At 30.8% G+C, this 23,709-nt stretch overlaps 2 protein-coding genes across 2 annotated transcripts; both read right to left on the reverse strand.

Moving 5' to 3' along the window:
- Positions 1-10,923: 10,923 nt before the first annotated feature.
- On the reverse strand, positions 10,924-13,843 carry LOC144573962 (Pyridoxal phosphate (PLP)-dependent transferases superfamily protein). The gene is made up of 2 exons (XM_078323754.1): positions 13,561-13,843; positions 10,924-12,309 (listed from the first exon to the last, which is right to left on the reverse strand). Exons 1-2 carry the CDS (start codon positions 13,771-13,773, stop codon positions 11,158-11,160), a joined length of 1,365 nt encoding a protein of 454 aa, XP_078179880.1. The 5' UTR covers positions 13,774-13,843; the 3' UTR covers positions 10,924-11,157.
- Positions 13,844-14,501: 658 nt separating this feature from the next.
- On the reverse strand, positions 14,502-18,356 carry LOC144574205 (dioscorin DB3L-like). The gene is made up of 7 exons (XM_078324105.1): positions 18,194-18,356; positions 17,851-18,068; positions 17,528-17,634; positions 16,896-16,998; positions 15,376-15,543; positions 15,218-15,271; positions 14,502-14,776 (listed from the first exon to the last, which is right to left on the reverse strand). The coding sequence occupies exons 1-7, from the start codon at positions 18,288-18,290 to the stop codon at positions 14,651-14,653; spliced, it is 873 nt and encodes a 290-aa protein (XP_078180231.1). The 5' UTR covers positions 18,291-18,356; the 3' UTR covers positions 14,502-14,650.
- Between the last annotated feature and the right edge of the window lie 5,353 nt (positions 18,357-23,709).

A 23,709-nucleotide genomic window follows, 5' to 3' on the forward strand; every position in this document is an offset into this window, starting at 1 on the left:
TATTTAATGATTTATGAACATCTGCTGACACAGATGTTTGCTTGAATAGGAAGAGTCGAAGAGAGCACTCTTTTGTTTACTTTCTATATTTCCTCTCAAGAGATTGAAAAAAGGAGCCTTTAATTAACAAAAATAAATAAATAACAGAATGCAGGAAATTTCTTTTATAAACCATAATTATAATTTTTTTTTATGAAACTAATATGATTACTTTTTTTTTTTACAAAAACCATAAAAATTGAAATGCTATTTCTTTTTTTTTGGGACCGAATTGTCATTTCGGTCTCAGCCGTTTTCACAGATTTCGAGAAAAAAATACGTCTAAAAAATTGTAAAAATACTTGGGACCGAATTGCCATTTCAGTCCCCAAAAAAAATTCGGGACCGAAATAGTATTTCGAGTCTTATGATTTTTGTAAAAAAAAAAAAAAAATTAATCATGTTGGTTTCATAAAATTCTTTTTTCTAATTATGATTTATAAAAAAAATTTAAATGCAGGACCCATACAGGTTTGGAAAATTTTCACTTATATCCATCAAACAATTCAAATTAGTAAGAAAATATATGAGATATATAATTTTAGAAGCAAAAAAAATTAGTAAGAAAATTATATAGTTTAAAACCAACCTATTACTAGAGGGACGCTATTGACACAGAATCCTTATTTTCGCCATTGATATATCATTTTTAGATTCCAATTATATTATTTATCTTATTTTCTTTTAAAAAAAACTTAATTGCTTAGGAGCTAATTATTCTGATATTTTTGACAAACAAATTAGGGGAGACCAAAGTTGCTGAAATAAATTAATTTTACTTAGATGATGGGGGAAACATGTATAAAATAAAATAAAATAAATAAAACATATATTAAAAGGATATATCACATCAGGAAGTTGCACATGAATTATGGAAAGTAGAATTATATATTGGACGGTCATGAGTCATTACTTTATTTGTCAGCAAATATCATTTTTCTTTCTGACCCTTTCTTTTCACTTGTGCATATATAGACACTTCTTGTTGAACAAAAAATGGATAAATTGTTCCTGTATTCATTAAATTTTTTTATTTTCATTTTCTTCATCAAATTTTTCGTAGGAAATGAGAAATAATTTCAAATTTAGATGGACAAATAAGACCGAAATTTTTATTTATACCATATTAAAAAAAAAAAAACCAACTCAAATTCTGGAGATTTCCAAAAACAAATAGACTGCATAATGGTTTGGCGGCCTCATTATTGGGGGGGGGGGGGGGGGGGGGGCTCCAAATAGTTTGGATGCCCCTCAAAAATATAAATATATTTTATAACATAGTGCATTTATAGGTTTGTGGGGGAGGGCCGGAGGGGGACTCCAAATCAATATGCGGCACCTCAAGAATGAGGCCGCCAAACCATGCATTCTGCGTCGTGAGTATTTTTAGAAAATCTCCATTTTTATTTTTGGGTAAAAGTGGAAATATTCCACCAGTTTCATTGCGAAATTACAAAGTTCATACAAAATTAGTGCAAAACATCAAATATAGACCTAACTAGTGGAACCTCAACCACTAGGAACTACCATCCACAAAACACAAAACATAAGAACATAAAAGAATATCCCTAAGATACAAAACTAACATAAGAGCAAAAACACAAGAAAATCCACTAAATGTCACTAATATCACTAATATCACTCAGAAGGGACGATCCTTCTAAACCAAGAGAAGGGTCCACGTCTGAATCCAATCGAGGACTGGATCTGTCCTGTGAGTCCGAGTCTGGTAGAACTATCATAGTGCTTATCTGAGTCAAAAAAGAAACATCAAAAGACAAAATTAATGATAACTTGAAATAAGAATTATCTAAACGGTCTTTACACCAATATGATGTCATAGCAATAATAGAAGATGCCACATTTAGGGCCCGTTCGGTGAACACTGTTCACAGTGGGAAATTTTTTTTTGCTCAGAGATAAGTTTTTATTTCCACGGTGAACAGTAAAATTCAGTTCAAAATTTTTGATTCCCACACCCATTCCTATTCCCTACTGGGCTGCCGAACGGGCCCTTAGAAAATCTCCATAAATTATGGTTTTTTTATCCAATAATAATTTAATATATTTCACGGTTATTTTGTGACAGATCCGTTTTCGTGTTGAGGGCAACAAGTCAATGCTCTGAAGTCATAACTCAGTCAGAAATCAGAATATCCTCTTATTACCTATATGGGTTTAGAAAATTAGAAGTTATAAGATATGTTTGGTTGCCGTGCTTCAGTTGCGTTTATTTGGGAGCAAAGCTGGCCGATTTTTTTTATTAATATTCAAAAAACAAATAAAATTTAAAAAAAATATACAAATCCCGAATAAATTTCAAAAAATACCCAAACCGGTTATCCAATAACCGGATTTGGGACAAATGTCCGGTTAACGAATTCCCGGACTCAAAAAATAAATCCGGTTAACCGTTACCCGGAAAGTTATATTTTTTTTTTAAAAAAATAAAAAATCCGGTTAATGGTTAACCGGACTCATATATATATATTTTTTTTTAAAGTTGTGTTTTTTTTAAAACATAATTTTTTTTATTTTTTGTATTGAAATATTAGAAATGTTGAATATATTTCTTTAAAAATAGATGGAATAAATATAATTTAATTTATTAGAAAGACTGCAACAAATAACCCGGATTAATATTTTTCAGGCCGGATTTTTTGCGGCTGTAAGAAAAATTAATATATTTCTTTATGTGTTATTGGAAAAAAATAAAAATGCTTAGATTCTGAGTTATTGATTCCGGTTCAAAAGTCACTTCTATGTAATCCAGAAAATATTGTGATCTTTCTAGGATATTTAATTTATGAAAAATTGTATCTATTTTTGAAAAAAAACAAAAACTTTAAGTTATTAATTATTGTTATTAAAAAAAATTATTAAAATAGATACAACTTTTTATAAATTAAATGTCCTAGAAGGATCACAATATTTTCTGGATTACATAGAAGTGACTTTTGAACCGGGATCAATAACTCAGAATCTAAGCATTTTTTTTTCCAATAACACATAAAGAAATATATTAATTTTTCTTACAGCCGCGAAAAATCCAGCCTGAAAAATATTGATCCGGGTTATTTGTTGCAGTCTTTCTAATAAATCAAATTATATTGTATTCCATCTATTTTTAAAGAAATATATTCAACATTTCTAATATTTCAATACAAAAAATAAAAAAATTTCTGTTTAAAAAAAAACAACTTTAAAAAAAAAATGAGTCCGGTTAACCATTAACCGAATTTTTTATTTTAAAAAATAAATAAAATAAAAATATAACTTTCCGGTTAACGGTTAACCGGATTTATTTTTTGAGTCCGGGAATCTGTTAACCGGACATTTGTCTCAAATCCGATTATTGGATAACCGGTTTGGGTATTTTTTGAAATTTATTCGGGATTTGTATATTTTTTAAAATTTTATTTGTTTTTTGGATATTAATAAAAAAATCGGCAAAGCTGGTGTGGAAAAATAAATAAAAGCTTATATATAGATGTTACACAAGAAAGATAAGTATAAAAATAAATGAAGAAAAGGAAGAAAATGCAAGTGGTCATAGAAAAGAAGAAGTTTAAATTAAATTAAATTAAATAATTAAATACTAGTTTTGAGATGTGCTGTCATCTGGAAACTGCAAAGAATATAAAATTTGAAAATTTAAAATAGAAAAGTAAGAAATCATAGTGGAACAATAAACTTAATTCAAATAGCGTTTTTAATTTTATACATGATATTATATGGTAAATTATAGTTTTCTATTCACAAGTTCGTTTAGATTTAGACTGAGGTTATATATTTAATTAAACAAGTTCTTATCAAGTGTGAGATAAAACAAATAGTTAGTAGCATTCTTGCGTAAACGACATATTAATTTAGGCATTTTAAAAATGACACCTGGCATTTAAATTAGCTGCAAGTATCAAGATTTGTTCAATTGTTTTTAATTACAAGGTATGACAACAATATATTTTCTCTTTAATCTCAATGTATTAATTATTGATTAGTTGCTAATGTTGACAAGGATGAAACCGATTGAAGAAAATAATTAGGGATTAGATAAATGTCGCTATTTAGTCTCTTTATTGATGATTAATAAATGAAACATAAATAATATTAAATTTAATATTCTGGAATAATTGGACCTGATAGAATAAAAAAAGTGCTCCACAAAATTTGCAAGCATTAGTTGCCCATTTGCTATCAGTAAAATTATTTTTGGGAACCATTTTCATTGCCAGATTTTTTATTAAAAAAGAAATGATTTTGACTAGTCTATTTTTATTACTTTTATCATTGTGTTAGATTTCAAATCTATGAATCATTTGCAGTGAGTAGGACATTAACTTAGTTAATTATTTTAGGGGAGAGGGGGGTTTCCGATGGGCATCGGACCAAATCCTGTTCGATGGGCTGTTAGAACCGTCGGATCTGCTTTAGAATTCGTGCCCACAATTTCACGTCTGCTTTAAAATCCGTATACACGAATCCTAAAGCAGATCTGACGGTTCCAAAAGCCCATCGAACAGGATTTGGTCCGATGCCCATCGGACACCCCTCTCTCCCCTATTTTAGATGTAATTTTTTTCCCAAGCAAATATATTAAAAACCAATCTACGGTATAAATTTAGAGAAGGAAATACGTGACACGCTGTGACGTGATGTGATAAACACGTTGTGATTTGCTCATGTGATGTGACGTGATGTGATGTAAATTAGTCACGCCAAACTTTTTTTTTTCTATTTTAATTTAAATTGTTGAAAATACCAAAAAATATATTGTAAAAAATATGAATTTTTTTTTAAATAAATAAATAATGTTGCAATTTTTTTTTTTAGGAAAGACAGTTTGGACATTTTACATTACATTCAAATCATAAATATCCATTAGACTAAACTAGAGAAAATAAAAATCAGTACTGCATGAACCTAAACTAAAAGAGAAACCTGGATATTCTATGAGTACCAAAAAAATTGGATACTCTATGTTTCGTACCGTAATGTGACCACGTGACGTGATTGATTTCCGTGACGTGTAATTTTCGCTCGAATACAATCATATCACACGAATGGTCACGTTACGCAACACGCGAATCACCTCACATAATCGACACACATGACATGACGTTCCGTGACGCAACTGATCACGCTGTAACTAATTTCCTTCTCTAGATATAATAACAAAAAACAACACTTTCTATGTAGAAGGTTCTCCATCATTCTCTCTCTCAAAAAAAAGAACTCTAAAATATATAAGATCGAGTCCAAATGACAAATACAAACTATTGGAACTAAACTACTTAACGAGGAATTCAGATTCTCCCCGATACCGTAATAGAGAATCTTTTATAATTATTGGATCTGGACTGTTTTTTTAACTTGGCACGAATCACAAAGCCCATTAATATTGCCCCTATGCTAGCTCGAATCTCAAAACTTAAAGTGAATGGAATCTTTTACAATATTGAAGATGATACTTATCCTTTAAAGAATCGTCAAATTTATTAATTTTAAATTAATTCAGTTTTGTTCAACCATTATAACTTCCATGATCTCACTGCCTGAAAAAGTTCTTTTGACTTCATACTCCTTGCAAGTATATTGCATTTAAACAAATGTAGATAGCTTTGTATAAATTCAACAACAGTCCCTACAAAGACAGATTCAAAAAATTTAAATATTTCTTTTGATGCACTGTCTGTCTAAGGAACTTTTAATTTGCAATCGTCCATTTCATATTTGCTTTATTTTTTTTGTTTGTCTTTACTCATTTTGTCATTCTCTCCCTAGAAAATTCAAAGGCGCCAACCCTGTAGTTGGTAAGAAAGTAACATTGAAGAAACAATTATTTCATTTTAAACTGTTTTCAAAGGATGACAACATCAAATAGTGTTGCATGTACTAATTAAGATATTCTTCTGTACCTTTGTAAGCCAAGGCATTAACTTTGCCTTTGCCTTTGCCTCTATCAAGTCTTAAAGATATTCACAAAGTACCTTTCACTGAAAACTTGTCGTTTCCTCGCCTCCTTTTGCATTTCTAGGGTTCTTTGTCTATCAGAAAACCAGAGGCTGATTGCCTGATTCCCCACGGGCAGGCGCAGCTAAACGAGACTAGAGGGAATTTTTTTTATCAGTGGAAATCAGATGTACGGAGATAAAAAAGAGTATATCGTTTTCAATAAATATACAAAAATCTGATTTATTGAGTCAAATTCAAATATTATGGATCATATTCAATGATGCAGATTCATATATATATATTTTGTTTTTGAGTTTGGATCTGGACTGTTCGACAGATCCACAGATGAGGCTGATTGCCTGATTCCATATCAGAAAATCAGAGGCAGATTCATGTTTTTCTTTTTTTATTTTCCTCTGATCCATAGATGATCCCAAAAAAAATATAATATTTAGATCTGGGCCATTGAGTCAGATCCATATATTTTGAATTTGACTTAATAAGTCAGATCTTTTTATACTTATTGAATCTGGACCATTCTGTACATCTGAATTTAATAATTTCTATAAATAAAAGCTTATCTTTTTTTTTTATTAAAAATGCCAAAGATGCCACCAATGATAAGTTGATAATAATACTGTCATTTTCTTGCATAGGGAATGTATCCGGCCATAATAGATGAACGAAATAGCTAATGGATTTTTTTTACACTGCACATTGATAGCAGCCTTTGATCTATTGATACATACAATACTTTCTGTGTGGAAGACAAAGTTGCGGGTTCGAAATTTAAATGAAAGATCCATTGTAGATAAGAAATAGTTGAATACATTAACCTTTCTGTTTCAAATATATTTCATTATATCAATTGTACCATTTAAAGATTATGTTTTATTTCACTACTGTGTCTGTTCGATCTGCACTAAAATTTGTTCGGATGAGGGCATTCGTCACTGGATCAAGTATGTTTGGTTGCAATATGATCTTAGAATAGCTAGAATAGCAAAATTGGCATTTGTTTTATTAGAATAGATTTTTTCAATTTTTTGTGAGAATAACTTGTTCTAAAAAGACAAACAAATTTGATTTCCTATTTCAGCTATTCTAATTCAATCAAACACCGAATAACTTGTTTTAAAAAGTAGCCTATTCTCATTGCAATCAAACATACCTTTATTAGTGAATAAGAAGGAAATAGAGCAATCTATTTGAGGATTTTGTGTTTTGTAAATTTATTTGGACTAAAGGGAAATTTCTTTTCGACTGTTGTTTGAGAATTTACATGCACTAAATTGTTGTTGTTAGATTGTTCTATTTTCTAATTAATTTGGATGGGACCAGCATTCTGCAAATAATTGCTGGACTAATTTATATCTTCCATTTAGCTGACAGAATTGTAATCTGTGCTTCTGTGAGTTGGTAAATGTAAATGGTACAATTTATAGAGTGCCGACCCGAAGAATGTCGTAGATTGGAAGGAAAGGAGGAGACAAAATCTGCCAAGCCGAGAAAATCTGATGAACAAACTCTTCTTTTTTTATCTGTGTTTTGTGTTTTGTCGGAAGAAGGGAAATTAGATTAGCGTAGTGAGAAAGTAAGATTAAGTTATTTTTTATTATCTTTCATAAATTATAAAAAATAATAATTTTTTAAAAAAAAAATAGCAAAATTTTGTATTCTACAAGTTGATTGTTTACACAATTTACTGAGCTACTTAGATTAAAGTTTGAAATTTATACGATAAGGTTTTGAAACCGTAGCATAGAAGATCTTATGCTATCTATAGCACCTAAGCCTTACTCAATATTATAATACGGATCAATTAGTGTTATGAATTTATATTTCTATTTTTAAAATTTAAATAGTACCGTTAAACATGATGTCCATGTAAAATGTTCTTTGGAAACCAAAATCACTTTTTTTTTTACTATATTTTGATAAGTAGAAGATCACTCCTTTGGATGGTCCACAATTTTTAGATCTAGTGATTCTATGTATTAAAAAAAAATGTAAAATTTAGTTCTAAGTACATTTTTATATGGTGATCATGTTTAACGGTTTTTTTAAAATTTTAAAAATAGAAATATGAATCCATAGCAAAGTTGATCTGTAATATGGATATTATAATGTAATATTATAATACGGATCAATTAGTGTTATGAATTTATATTTCTATTTTTAAAATTTAAAATTAGTGTTATCAATTAGTGTTACTCAATTAGTACCGTTAAACGCGATGTCCATGTAAAATGTTCTTTGGGAACCAAAATCACTATTTTTTTTACTATATTTTGATAAGTAGAAGATCACTCCTTTGATGGTCCACAATTTTTAGATCTAGTGATTTTATGTATTAAAAAAAATGTAAAATTTAGTTTCAAGTACATTTTCATATGGTGATCATGTTTAATGATTTTTTAAAATTTTAAAAATAGAAATATGAATCCATAGCAAAGTTGATCTGTAATATGGATATTATAATGTAATATTATAATACGGATCAATTAGTGTTATGAATTTATATTTCTATTTTTTTAAATTTAAAATTAGTGTTATCAATTAGTGTTACTCAATTAGTACCGTTAAACGCGATGTCCATGTAAAATGTTCTTTGGGAACCAAAATCACTATTTTTTTTACTATATTTTGATAAGTAGAAGATCACTCCTTTGATGGTCCACAATTTTTAGATCTAGTGATTTTATGTATTAAAAAAAATGTAAAATTTAGTTTCAAGTACATTTTCATATGGTGATCATGTTTAATGGTTTTTTAAAATTTTAAAAATAGAAATATGAATCCATAGCAAAGTTGATCTGTAATATGGATATTACCATAGCATCACTCAAACCAAAATAATTAATTAAAACAATGCATTTACTTCATGATGATACGTAGCTAAGATGAAATGTAGACGAAAATTTAGAATAGAATTTACCCAATCAAATTATACATCTCCCTTAATATTGAGTTACTCTGGTTAATTTTTTTTAAGCATCCTCTTAAAGGACAACCAAGTCACTTCACAAATTTAGCAAACAAAAATCTTGCAATTACGTTTACACATCATGATTATTTCTAAGCAGTGTTGTAAAAAACATACGTTTACAGATCATGATTAGGGGTTAAGATTTTAACAGAGCAGTTTTGGCTTCATGCAGCGCACAAATAATATGTAGCGTTGTTTTGATTTTACAGTTCGTGCCTTGCTTGAAGTCAAAACTGCTCTGTTAAAATCTTTACCCTAATCGGGCGATTATTTCTGAATATGGCCAATTATTTTCAATTATTCTCAATTAATTGCTTGACGGTACTTGATCCGTTCGACGACTGCATACCGTTATTTACAACACTGCTTCTAAGTTCTAACCGCATATTCATTTATAACTTTTTTTTATCAAATTGTTATTCGTCGGTTTCATCATGTATCTGATACAGATATTGATTTGACGAAGAAAATCTAGCCTAATTATTACACACAACTGTTTGTTATTTTTCCTACACTATCTATTTGTTATATATGTTCTAGACAGGATCGGATCAAGGTATAGCTTTGGAAGTGCTTAGGTACATCCATTTCATTTTTTTTTTCAATTATTTATATAAAAATTCAATTAATTATTTTTTTAAAAGTTTTTATATAGTTTAGTCTCCTTATAAATTATTACATACGTGCTTGTAACTTAGTGGTTAAAATTTTAATTAATTTTTGTGAAGATTTAAGTTCTAATCTTAAGCATTATGCATTATGCATTTTAAATTTTAATTATTTTCTCTAAATTTTCTAGTTCAGCTCCATTCTTCCAGATGCAACCTTATTAGTTAATGTTTCCAATCAATCTGTCCTTTCAAGATATAACCATGTTATGTGGGATCCGACTCCACTGCTCTCCAAATAGGAGAGTAGGATCCTGTTATTCTAAATCAGACCGTTAAATTTTTTTATGCACAAATGTCAACATAGATGAACAGTTAGATTTAGAATAACAGAGTCCTGCTCCAACCCATAGAATACTATGCCTCGTAACTTGGAAATGGATTTGTGCAGAGTTCTTTATTAAAAAAAATATATATAGAGAGAGAACATATATACAGAGACCGAATCGTCTGCCCCCAGAGTCTCTGCGGGTGGGGCCCATTTAAAAACAGTAACAATAGTTAAACCCTTAAACAGTAACCGGTCCCACCCCGCAGAGACTCTGGGGGCAGGAATTTCCTGCCCCCCGGGGGGCAGACGATTCGGTTTCCATATATACAGGCAACAGGTCCGAAAAGCCGACATTTTCTATTTATCTCAACAAGGACAATTTTAGCCGATTTTTCTTTTATTTATTATTCGAAAATTTCAAAATTACTGGAACTTTAGAAAAAACAAATTTGGTGATCAGATATTGTCTGCTTATCCTTTTTTTTCCTCATTTTGTGTATACTTCAAGGCGGTAATTACTGTGTAAATATAAAAATTTCGGTAAAATAGAAAAAGTGGGGACAGTACAGACGCATTTCTGTATGCGTAGTAATTGTCATTCTGTAAAAAAAAGTACGATGTTTGACTGTGTGCGCCTTAAAGGGTGCGCAGACAATCTGGTAGCTTTAATTTTTTTTTCCAAATTGCAGGTAATTCTGAATTTTAGTTGCTATTTCTGCCTCTGAAATTAATTCGAAGCTGACGGAAGCCCACAGACCAGTTTAGCCCTTTTGTAATTGTCCTACGGGCCATGTAAGAACCAAAAAAAAAAAAAAAAAAAAAGTACCAGAGTATGAATATTTAATTCCGGTTCATTTTGAGAACACAAGAGAAATATAACTGGGCCTTTTATTACAACTGGGTCATAGTTTGGGCCTGAATTTTGACTATTTATTTTGTAAATCCTTTATTGAGGTCAAGAAAATATATGTTAACAAGAGAAACTAAGCACAAATAGCGTCTGTCAAAAGAAAAATTAGATATTTAAATAAAATTTTCCTGGTTTTCTCATGCTAAATTCATCTAACAGAGACTATTTTTTTTGCTGAGAGTAGCCAGATCAGATCACAAGAATTTCAAGTTTTTATAATTATGAAAAATGTCCTAAAAGGAGCATCTAAATTTTATTCAATCCAAGAGAATAACCCAAACTAAAACTTATTACCTGACCAATTGAAGCAAAACCTTAATTTAATTTACCTTCTCCTCAGCTTCTGCTTCATTCTTTCCACTGCTCCCCTAAGAGTAGCCTCATCCTTGCAAAAGGTAAACCTCACCAGATTCTTCCCCTCCTCAGGATTCAAATAGAACACACTTGTTGGTATTGCCACCACTCCAACCTCCTGAATCAAATGCTCACAAAATGCCACATCATTCTCAAATCCGAAAGGTGTATGGTCTACAACTACAAAGTAGGTCCCGCTTGATGGGTATACAACGAAACCGACTGCCTCCAAACCCTCCACCAAAATTGCCTTTTTGGCCATGTAATCCCTTTTCAACTCTTCAAAGTAAGAATCTGGGGTCCGCAGAGCAGTTGCTGCTGCAAACTGCATAGGTGTTGAGGTTGCAAATGTTAGAAATGCGTGTGCCTGTCGGACACCCCAGGTCAGGTGTGGAGGGGCAACAGCCCACCCTATCTTCCACCCGGTGAGAGAAAACGTCTTGCCCAATGAATTCATGGTCACAGTGCGGTTAAACATCCCCGGCAAAGAGGCCATTGAGATATGGTCCATCTCGAATGACAACTTGTCATACACCTCATCAGTGAAAACCAGAACATCATTTTCTGTGCAGAGATCAGCAATGAATTCAAGCTCCTCACGGGTGAACATCTTCCCAGTTGGATTATGTGGGGTGTTGATCATGATAGCCTTGGTGTTCTTTGAAATCACTGATTTAAGCTCCTCTAAAGGAACAGCAAAGTCAGGGGGGCGCAGAGTGATGCATCTAATGTTTGCACCAGCCATGGATAGCACAGCCTCGTACGAGTCGTAAAATGGGGCAAAAAGCACAACCTCATCACCTGGGTTAATTAAACCTAGAATTGTTGCCGCAATTGCCTCAGTGCATCCTGAGGTGACTGTTACCTCTTTTTCGGGATCGATCATTAAGCCAGTGTCCTTTTGGAAACGACTGGTGATGGCCGAGTTTAGGTCGGGTACACCATAACCGCGAGCATACTGGTTTTTTCCGGCCTTAATGGCTTCGATTGCAGCGTCCTTGACAAAATCTGGGCCGTCGAAATTTGGGAAACCCTGGCCCAGGTTGATTGCATTGTGTTTGATTGCCAGAGAGCTCATTTGCGTGAAGATTGTGGTTTTGAACTTTTCTAGTCGCTTGGCCACCTGGATAATAAGAGCTGGTTAGACAGGAAGTTAAAAAAAAAAAAAAATGGAGGGTGCATTTGTGTAGGTTAAGCGGCCATGTAAAGATGATGCTAAATAATAGCAATAGACAAAAATATTTCATATTTGTTAAAGCATTCTGATTCAGTTGAAATAATATATTTGTATCTAAAATGTGCAACAGGAAAGAATAAATAAATGATTAGATATATAATAGGTTATAGGTGCAACAAGGCGATATGAAAATGATTAGTACGAAGAAAATTGTTTGAGTTTTACCCAAATTTTTTATTTCTGACAAAAAAAAAGCATTATTCAACCTTTTAATTTGGTGTTCTGACCAAAAAAAGAAAAAAGAAATGTGTCTGCAGTTTGAAACTGCACAAACTGCGGCCATGTCAGAAATGGAATTTATCATACTTCGTGGTTATTTGGTTTAACTTTTTTTTTCAGATGGTAAAAATATTTTTTTGGGAGTTTTACATAACAGTATTATTGAACCAAAGCCACCTCGAAGAATTTTCAGGACACTTAGAAGAAGGCTCAAATCAATATCCATAAGAACAACTTTTTCATCTTACAGACATGAAATTTTATGATAAGCGATTCCTTCTCACTACACAGAATTAAAAATAAAAGGAAATAAAGATGCATTTTAAAATCTTTGAAGTTATGGGTTTAGTGGGGGTTCTGATTCTGCATATCATTGTAAAAGACATGAAGTATATAGTCCCGTGACCATACATTAAACAATAACTTTTTTTTAAGCACATGTGCTGAAATAAAAAACGAAGGTTTTAGTTAAAAAAGTGTCTAGGTTCAATGAACACTATTCAAGAGTTCAAAAGCAAGATCAAGTGTATATTTTTGTACTGGTTCTAGCTAAAACGGTAATTCGTATGGCCGCAATACTTTAATATGTTATTTGTTACAATCTCAACGTTCAAGGACTAAATTAAGCTACCAAGTAGCCACAGTTACACATTTATAAATTAGCAGCAAAGAGATAAAATCAACACGGAAACTAAATTTAGATCCGGAACAAAGATAACTACCAAAACAACATTAAATAGATACAGCCTCAATTGCATAGCACATCGAGAAAATTCTGAAATATCAACGATTTTTTTGAGGAAGAGCATGAATCGGTCTAAGAACTCAGATACTAGCTGAAATTTGATCCTCATTTTCTTATAACGAAGTTCTAAATTCCTAATTAATGAATCAAATAAAAACAAAAATCAAATCCACCTGTAAAGGGGGCGAAGAGGAGGCGGGTTGCTTCGACTGAGATCCAGCATCGGACTCGGTGGTGGAGACAGTGGTAGAAGAGGAGGCAGCCATGGCGGGCACGAGAGAAGAAGAAGAGAGAAACGCTCGCTTTAGAGAAGGGAAAGGCCTCAGTCTGAGAGGCATCTCATAGTGATGAGCACCAGCTGTTGTGAATGGAGAGGAGAGAATCATTTCCCCAGTTTGGTTTGTCTCTTCTTTGGTCGTTTCATTCCTATTTGGTCGGAGTTGCACAAATCTCTGGATCCTACTTGGGTCGTTGAATATTTTATTATCCAGTGTAGTGGGCCTAAATTGGGCTTATTTGTTTATTTTTTCTATAATAAAATAGAGGTCAAGTTTTGAAATCTCTTCAGTCATTCAGTGTTATGCATTAAATATCAACTTCATAGTTTTCTACAGGAAGCACAATACCGTAGCTAACCGTGATAAGCTTAGTTCTCATTCTTTAACCTTATTGAGAAAGGATTAACATTCATAATTTCTGATACTATAAATTGTCACAAGTCCTTTCTATTGAATCATTTTTATTGAAAATTCTCTAATTCAGTTTCAGAGATGTGAGAAAGTTTCTTATTTATAAACTATGTAGTAAAGTTTCTTATTAAGAAACTGTTTATAAACTTTATGCTGGATAAATGATTGGCTTAGATTGTTTCTCCTTTTTAATTTGTTGCTAATTGGCTTAATAGAAACTCTAAAATTAATTTCAGAGATGTGAGAGTTAGAAACTTTAGAGACTTTAATTTTTAAAAAGTAATTAACAATTATTTAGAAACACATTTGAGTTGCTGAGATCTACTATTGTATGTCTGTTACCTAGAAAACACCTAATGCATTGCATTGGAGATGACTTCAAAATCTACTATAGTTTTCAAATATTAACAATTTAACACAACATATAACATTTAATATTTGATTACCATGGTATTACACAACGAAAGATTTATTCACTATTTATTGTAACAGCTACATTGCAGCAATCAGCAATTCCCTTTCTAGTACACCTTCCTCACAAGGAACACTGATTCAATGATACTTACATTTTTGTTCAATAATAATATATCTCATTATTTTGTAATGGGGAAAACAAATGACTAGTGAATTTTCTTCCTTTGTAGAAACCAACGACTCTGCCATTGATATTTTGAAGGGGTCTTGCATTGTCTTCCGAACCCTGTAAAAGTTGGTGAGATTAATTAGCGCCCGAATTTATTTATTTATTTATACCATATTTAAAAAAAAAATAAACCAAAAAACTATGTTTATAGGGAAATTTTAAAAATATCAGGGCCGCCAATTCAATATACAGACTCATTCTTGGAGAGTCACAGATTGAATTAGAGACTTCCAAAAACCAAAAATGCATTGTAATATACTGATATTTAGGTTTTTGGGGTCATCCAATTTATTCTGCGCCCCCTCTCAAGAATGAAACCGTAGATTAAATTGGAAGCCCTGATATTTTTCGAATTCCCCAATTTCAAGAATATTTTTTTTTTTTGAAATGATATTAATAATTTGTTTGACATTAATGCAAATGTTTTCCCTTTTGAATAAGCATTTGCAAGCCAAAAGTAATGTTTTAATAGATAAATAATTATATATAATCACTAACATTATCAACAGCTTCTTTTAGCATTTGCACTTGCTCTCTCGAAACAGATTTTACCTGACGACAACAACAACAATAACAAAAATTTAAACGATAAATTCTAGATATTTATAAAAACTAAAATAGTTACAACTTGTTGAAATTTTCTCATATATACCAACCTTTTTGGCAATTGTCCAAACAACCCCCTCGGTGCAAGGAGGGGTCGTAAGAGAACCCATGTAACGGTAATATTTTTTACCAAACCCCATGGCATATTCTGGATTTACAATTCCAATTGGCTCTTCTTTACTTTTTGTCAAGCTCATCGACCTAATGTATGGCTCCAACTGCATGGGGGAGAAAATTCAACTACATTTAAATCATATAATATATAATGAGAAGGGATCCATTAACATTTGTAAGTTACAATATTTTATAATAATTTGATTTTGTAATTTTTAAAGTCTAAACTGTCGATTCAAATCATTCAACATGATCTCTATATTAAAATGTGATTGGAGATCAAATTTCACATTTTTATGAATTTTTTTGTTATTTATTAAGTATTTTACAAAATTGTTGTTTTTCAGTGGTTCAGAATTATATTGTTTAATAACAACAGTTTTATAAAATACTTAATAAATAGTAAAAAAAATAAAAAAAATAAAAAATTTGATATCCAAGCATATTTTAATATAGATATCATGTTGAACGGTTTAAATCGATTATTTTAACTTTGAAAATAACAAAAATGAATTGTTGTAAGATGTTGTAACTTACAAATGTTGTATATGAATCTTTCCTCATATATAATTAATTAAGAGGAGGGTTCAAATGCCTCCATCATGCCTCCATCTCTCTTCATCATTTTCAAAGTTCAAACAGTCGATCCGAACCGCTCAACCTAACCTCCATACTAAAATATGATTGGAGACCAAATTTTATATTTTTAGGAATTTTTTTAGATAGGTACAAAATCAGTAAATCTGAACCATCTAAAAAAAGTATTTTTGTACCTATCTAAAAAAATAGTAAAAAAATTCCTAAAAATATAAAATTTGGTCTCCAAACATATTTTAGTATGGAGGTTAGGTTGAGCGGTTCGGATCGACTGTTTGAACTTTGAAAATGATGGAGAGAGATGGAGGCACAAAAATATGGAGGCATTTGAACCCTCCTCATTAATTAAACACTTAACATATATAAAAAACGAGGAGGGTTAAAATGCACCCGCACCCTCTTTTTGTGCTCCTAACGTCCACTCTCCCCTCATATTTTTATTTTCAAAGTTCAAATAGTCAATTCGAACCTTCCAACGTGTTCTTCATATTAAAATGTGCTTGGCGACCAAATTTTACATTTTTGGAAATTTTTTACTATTTTTTCAGAATTTTTGATTAAACTAAGCAATAATAAAAAATTCAGCAAAGTGATGATTTTCAAAAATTTTGAAAAAATAGTAAAATTTTTTCAAAAATATATAAAATTTGGTCTCTAAGTACATTTTAATATGAAGAACACGTTGGAAGGTTCGAATCAACTATTTAAACTTTAAAAATGAAAATATGAAGAGATGATGCATGTTAAGAGCACAAAAGGGAGGGTGCATTTTAATGCTCCTCAGTAAAAATAGAAGGGCTGTATTTGTGAAAACCTAAGGTGCTAAAATAAAATAAAATTTGAGATTATATAAACAAACCCTAGTTAAGAAAGAATCAGGATGGCCGTATTCGTACAAGATTCCAATGACTGCTGTCTTGTTGTCACTGCTCTTGTGAACGACATGCATCTCCATGTCGTACCTATAACATTATTATTTTTTAAAGGCACAAATAGTGCAATAAAATAATATAATTAAATTAAATATTTTGGACACTAAAGAAGTTTCGAACAATTGTTATTGGATTAGAAAAGTTACAGTTAGAGGTATTATTGTAATTCTAGACATGGTATATTATAGTTGAATATTTGTGCGAAGATTTAAATCTATAGAATCTTTCATTTCATCTGCTTTCCATTTTCACCTTGGTTTTTCTTTGAGATGAAAAAATAGGTTGATTAGGACCGAATATATATTTTTTTGCACGAATCTCAACAAAAGTTGAACGGCTGTCATTAGAATAACAGGGCCCAACAGCTGATTTTTTTTTTCCATTTATGAACATCATTCAACTTGTTTTTCTTCTAATTTAATCCTATGCAGTTCAATGCATCTTTTTTTTTTCAGATAAAAATTATATGATAAAACTTTCTTTTGGCTAATTATCTTAATTAATTAGACTAGAACTAATTTTGTAATGCATTCATTTAAATAAACAAAAAAAGAAGCACCTTTTGCCATCGATTGTGTGCTCTGATGGATAGTGCCAATGCAACTGAGTAAGATCATATTTTGTATCATTAATGAATATGCTTCCTGCTTCGTTCTTCCATTTTAGCTGTAACCAAGATCAAACCAAGTTCACAACACTTGTATTTTAAAAATAAAATAAAAAATAGAGATCAAGTTTTTTTATTTAAATATTTAAACAAAAAATTTGGATCAAATTTCCATCCTAATTTTTTTTACACATAATTATAATATATAATTAGCTTAGCTAGCCACTAGATTAGAAACTATGTTAAGTACTGAAGCATATGCAAATATCGATCACCTCGATGTGGTGGCTACGCCTCTTTAGCGTGGCTCTGCTTGGCCAGTATGATTTAACAAGGCTTCCCAAATTTGGTTGTTCTTCAACGGATTGTGTCGATATATCAATTGGCGACTGAGCAAGACCCGTGCCGCACGTTTGCCATTCATCGCTTAGCTCGCCCCAGTGCTCTGGCCCATCTATAGCACCTGGTGTATAGCTATAGCTTGTTCCATTCTCTACACATATGATCAAAATATATGGTATATGGAACTTGATCACTATATATGAAAGTACCAAAATGGCCAAGAAATAAGAATAATATTCTAAATATCCATGCCAAGAAGAGAAATACATGTCTTACCATCTTTTACCGCCGATGTCAAGGGGATGGAGAGGAGACAAATACTGAGAAATAATGTGATCATGATCATCTTGTTAGAGGAGATAGTTGGTTTCATATATTTGCTTTCAGAAGTATTTCGGTTTTCGATTTATTTGGCTTAAGAAGGCGTACGTAGTTACACGAAGCACGAAACAGAGACGGTTATTAATATATAGACGACTTTGACTATAAACATTGATTTGAATATAAACAAGTAAATAAAAGCCTACTGAATTTGCTTGTTGTCAAGCACATAAAGAAGAGAACATTCTCCTCATATATATATATATATGCACTTAAACAAAATGTGCTATTATTTAAAATGTGAAGAACACATTTTGTAAATAAGAGCACATTTTATATGAGGGCGGCACATAAAGAGCACATTTTGTAAGTGGATATATATCCAACAAATTTTTTTTTGACAGCCAAATTAGGATTAATTACATCAAATTTTATACTAATTAATTAAGAAAATAACAGTTATCTTCTACCGATTTATGTTCTTGTAAATCTTGAATTATTTTATAATTTAAATTAAAAACCTATATATAATGTGGACAGTGTTTTAAGTTTTTGCTCATGCTATTTTGAACCCCCCCACGTTATAATGAACATCATTCAACTTGTATGAACACTTGCTTGAACTTGCACTACACTAATATATAATATAAGAACTTCATGCAGATCATGTTTGTAAACTTATTGAAACTTAATTATTAAGTTGATGCAAGTTATACAATGATATTGAGATTTACAAAAATAAAATAACAAAAATTTAAAAGTAATTTTATCGTAATCCATATATATGACCATATTTATAGGTCAATATTATCTTACTAAAATTAAGAACTAGTCTTATAAGAAAAGCAAAAATTCTCTATTTATTCTTGTTTAATCAGACGATCAATATTAATTTTTAATATTATGCATGCTATATTTGTATAGTGTACTTGTGACATAATGTTTACCTTGTAAAAGTTTGTTGAGTCATGATATCAATAGTTTTCCTGATCTTTTTTTCAAAGGGTAGGTGGAATTTTGAATAATTCCAACATACACAAAATTCCAGCTTTTATGGTAAGGGTTCTTTTTCCGTGTGGAACTCTAGGTCTCTAGATGTATACAAATCCAATTATTATGGTGTGTGTGTGTGTGCGTATTTAAAAAAAAATTTAAAAATAATTCAAATTGTAGATGTTCTCGATTATTTAGATATGATGCCTGTTAAGTTTGATGAATTTGAAATTTGATTGATCATTCATCACAAGCCATTAAAATTCTACTGTTAAAAATCTTAAATTGGTTGGTTATATTTAGGGGTGAAAACGGAGTGGATAATGCTCATACCACACCCACACCCGTATCCGTCTTTCAATGAGCGGACACGAATACGGATATGGATAGTAAACATATACTAAAATTTAAAATCAAATCCGCCTTAAACGGATACGGATACAGAGTAGATAATCTTCGAATACGGATACGAAATGAATAATTATTGAATAATTGAGTCATATGAACTTAAATATAGAAATCACACCTCAATGGAGTGTGTGATTTTTTTTTTATTCAAGATAAATAATCATTATTATCACTATTGTCATGAAAATTTATTGATTGTCACTGTTACGGCTGTTCTTAATGTCTATTTAATAATTAATATATTGTTTTGATCAACTATAATAAAAAAATGTTTTCTGCGTTACAAAACTCTTCACATAATATAGCATAGAAGATCCACAAGAATAAAAAAAGTTAATTAAAACCTAACGGGGCAAGTGTAAATTTATGGGCCATCAACCCATCAACATCAATGAAATAGAATAATATTCAAAACATGTATTCGGACTGTGCACTGTTCACTAATGATACTTAGTCCCACAAAAGAAAAAGACAGTTTGAGAGCAGTATATGAAGTCATCCACTGCTTCTCATTATTCAATGGAGAGAGCATAGCGGATCCGGGTTGTATACCACTTCATTATGCTTCGTATAGATGCGGATATCCGCTCCGTTTGTGGTGTCGGATCCGTATCTGAATTCGGGTGATGTGCTCTGTATCCAAATATTATTCAGATTCGTATCCGGATACTATCGAATTTGTTTATCCGAATCTGGATCTCAACCGGATACGGACCGGATAATCCTCACCCCTAGTTATATTGAAGACTAAACATCTTTAAAATTGGCCCAAATTTAATACATATATTTATATACGAGGAGGGTTCAAATACCTCTATTTTTAAGAACTTTAATAACCGAGATTTTTAAATATACCATAATAGAAAAAAGAGGAGGGTTCAAATGCCTCCATTTTTTGTGCCTCCACCATGCCTCCATTTTTTAAAACTTTAATAATTCAAAATTTAAAACTTAAAAATCAAAATAAAACAATTGGATATGATCTACATCATTTTATCTATGCACATGTAAAAAATTATGACATTTCAATTTTATTTTGATTATCATCAAGAGCTTGTAAAAAATGCACTAATTTGGATGATTTCTAGACGTTGATTTTTGAACTTATTGATTCACATAAAAACAAAATTGAAATGTGATAATTTTTTATGAGCACATAGAGAAGATAACATAGATCACATCTAACGGTTTTATTTTGACTTTTAAGTTTTAAATCTTGAGTTATTAAAGTTTTAAAAAATGAAGGCATGATGGAAGCATTTGAACCCTCCTCTAGAAAAAAATAATAAACTAAATAACTATTATTTTCTGGAAATTCAAAATTTACCCTGATTGCATCGGGTAGATGCGGACCCCTTTTCTGGAGATCGCATCTAGGGGATGTGCCCCCCCTCCCCTTTTTTTTCCTTCCCAAACAGATGCAGTTGATACTGAATTGTTTTATTATATTATTTTTTAAACAAAAGATGCGGCGCAAGTTGAAGAATTTATTTTATAAACCATAATTAGAATACAAATTATCAAATTTAAAATACATATATTGAACAATTATAGATAATTTCAATGATCTTTAAATAATAAATGAAACCGTAATCCATTAAAAAAATAAACAAATGCACGCAATAAATAGTAAATGCATTTTTAAGTTATGGCCGTTTAGAGAGCATGAACGCGTCATCGATGTTTTGGCAATGAAACATAGATGCAATTCTGCCGTTGTTAAGCCGAGCATAAAGCATTGTTGCGTTATCGGTGTTTTTGCACGGAAGCATCGTTGTTTTTTGAAAAAACTTTAAACAATCATAACTTTGGCTAGAAAAGTCAGATTTGCGCGTATGACCCCAATTTGGAAGGGGGGACGAGATGGGTCGGAATTTTGCCCCGACAGAATTAGAATTGCAAAAAAAAAAACATCGTTTAGAACCTCAAAAATTCAGTTTAAGTTTTCTATCAACGGTAGACATACAACAACCGGTATTTTGTTTAGTGTAATTTATGTTTTTGTAGTGTAATTATTAATTGTAGAATTTTTTAGTTTGCATATAGAGTAATTTAGCGTTTTGCATGTAGTATAAATCAATTGTTGAATGATTTTTTTTTTTAGTGTAATTGTAGAATAATGTAGATGAATGTTAATATTTAATTGGGTTTGCATGTCATACATGTCAATATTTAATTGAATTTGCATGTTAATATTTTTTTTGTATGTATTTATTTATATTGTAGTTGGATTTGCATGTTAAACATATCATATGCGGCTGATACATAAAATAATATATAATTATTCAACTTGTGCCTCATTTTTTATTTAAAAAATAATATAATGAAAAATTCCGGTATCAGCCGCATCAGTTTGGGAAGAAAAAAATGAGAAAAAGGAAAAAAAAAAGGGTCGCATTGGGTAGATGCGGCTAGGATAAATTTTGAATTTTTAGAAAAATGGTTATTTGGTTTATGAGTAGAACTAGGGTGTTCTTAAGCTCACCAAATTGTTTGGTGAGCTTAACTCTAAAACTCATCAAATCGGTTTCAAATGACGAATCCGAACGGTTGAAATCTGCCTACCCTACGAGTGATTCGTCTACATGTAAAAATTTTAAACATTCAAATTAATTTAGTATAAAGTCAAGCGGTCAAAAAACGTTCAAAAAATTAATGCACTAAAATTAATTTATTAACCTTCTAATTTTGACCCGACTTTATACTAAATTAATTCAAATGTTTAAAATTTTCACATGTAGATGCATTACTCGTAAGGTAGGTGGGTTCCAACGATTCAGATTCGTCATTTGAAATTGATTTGGTGAGTTTTGGAGTTAAGCTCACCAAATACTTTGGTGAGCTTAAGAACACCCTAGTTCTATTATTTTTTCTATTATGGTATATTTAAAAATTTCGGCTTTAATAACTCAAAATTTAAAACTTAAAAGTCAAAATAAAACAGTTGGATATGACTAATATCATTTTATCTATGCACGTGTAAAAAATTATGACATTTCAACTTTGTTTTGAGTGTCATCAAGAACTTGTAAAAACATACCAATGTGGATAATTTCTAGATGTTGATTTTTCAAATGATTGGTTCACATAAAAACAAAATCGAAATGTGATATTTTTTTATGAGCACATAGAAAAAATAACGTAGATCATATCTAACGGTTTTATTTTGACGTTTATGATTTAAATTTTGATTTATTAACGCTTTTAGAAATAGAGGCATGAAAAAAAATGGAGGCATTTGAACCCTCATCATCTAAAGATATATATGTTCTTGAAATTAATTTTTTTTAATAAATATAATATTTTTAGGAGTTAGGCTATTGTGCTTCATGAAGTAAAACACATATTTTACTTCACACCTATATTTTGTGATTTCAAAATTCAAAAAATTGATCCAAACCGGTCAAACATGCATGATTCCATATCAAAATGTGCTTGGAGACCAACTTTTGCAATTTTTGGAGAATTTTTTAAAATCATTGTTTTTCGACGGTTCATAATTTTCTGAAAAACATAAATTTCAAAAAATTCTTAAAAAATAATAAAAACTTTTCCAAAAAATATAAAATTTGATCGCAAAGTATATTTTAATATGGAGATCATGATAAACGGTCCAGATCGACTTTTTAAGCTTCATAAATAAAGACTAGTATCGTGCCCGTGCGATGCAACGGGTCATATTATAAGAGAAAACACATATTTTTATTAAAAAAGAAGCATTCCAATAAAAATAATAATTATTTAAAAATTGAAGGACATGATCTTTGCAGAGATTTTATATTATTTTGAATTTTTACAAAGTTACAAACTTTAATAAATCAATGGTACTGCTACAGAGAGAAATTTCCTCAAAAATTAAGTGGAAACCGAATCTCATTATGCTATCTATTAACATTACAAGATTGTAATGGTAATTCATTTTTAGTTGTTGTTCACTATTCTAACAACTAATATTCAAAAATTATTTCGGGGATAATTGAATGAACCAAAATTTTTGTTCTTTTCATGAAAATGTAGGTCTAAATCTGTTCTGTATGCTTAAGAATTTTCAAGATTTTAGGAGACCTGAA

The sequence above is a fragment of the Carex rostrata genome, chromosome 22, assembly GCF_964058835.1.
Source record: "Carex rostrata chromosome 22, lpCarRost1.2, whole genome shotgun sequence".
NCBI lineage: Eukaryota > Viridiplantae > Streptophyta > Magnoliopsida > Poales > Cyperaceae > Carex > Carex rostrata.

Bases quoted from the DNA above. Each gene is read 5' to 3' on its own strand.
- LOC144573962 (XM_078323754.1), bottom strand. From the start codon at position 13,773: ATGATTCTCTCCTCTCCATTCACAACAGCTGGTGCTCATCACTATGAG. The intron at 12,310-13,560 runs GTGGATTTGATT...CTTATTATCCAG, and splicing joins CCTCTTCGCCCCCTTTACAG to GTGGCCAAGCGACTAGAAAA.
- LOC144574205 (XM_078324105.1), bottom strand. From the start codon at position 18,290: ATGAAACCAACTATCTCCTCTAACAAGATGATCATGATCACATTATTT. The intron at 18,069-18,193 runs GTAAGACATGTA...TCATATGTGTAG, and splicing joins GACATCGGCGGTAAAAGATG to AGAATGGAACAAGCTATAGC. The intron at 15,544-16,895 runs GTTTGTTTATAT...TCCCCCATGCAG, and splicing joins CTGATTCTTTCTTAACTAGG to TTGGAGCCATACATTAGGTC.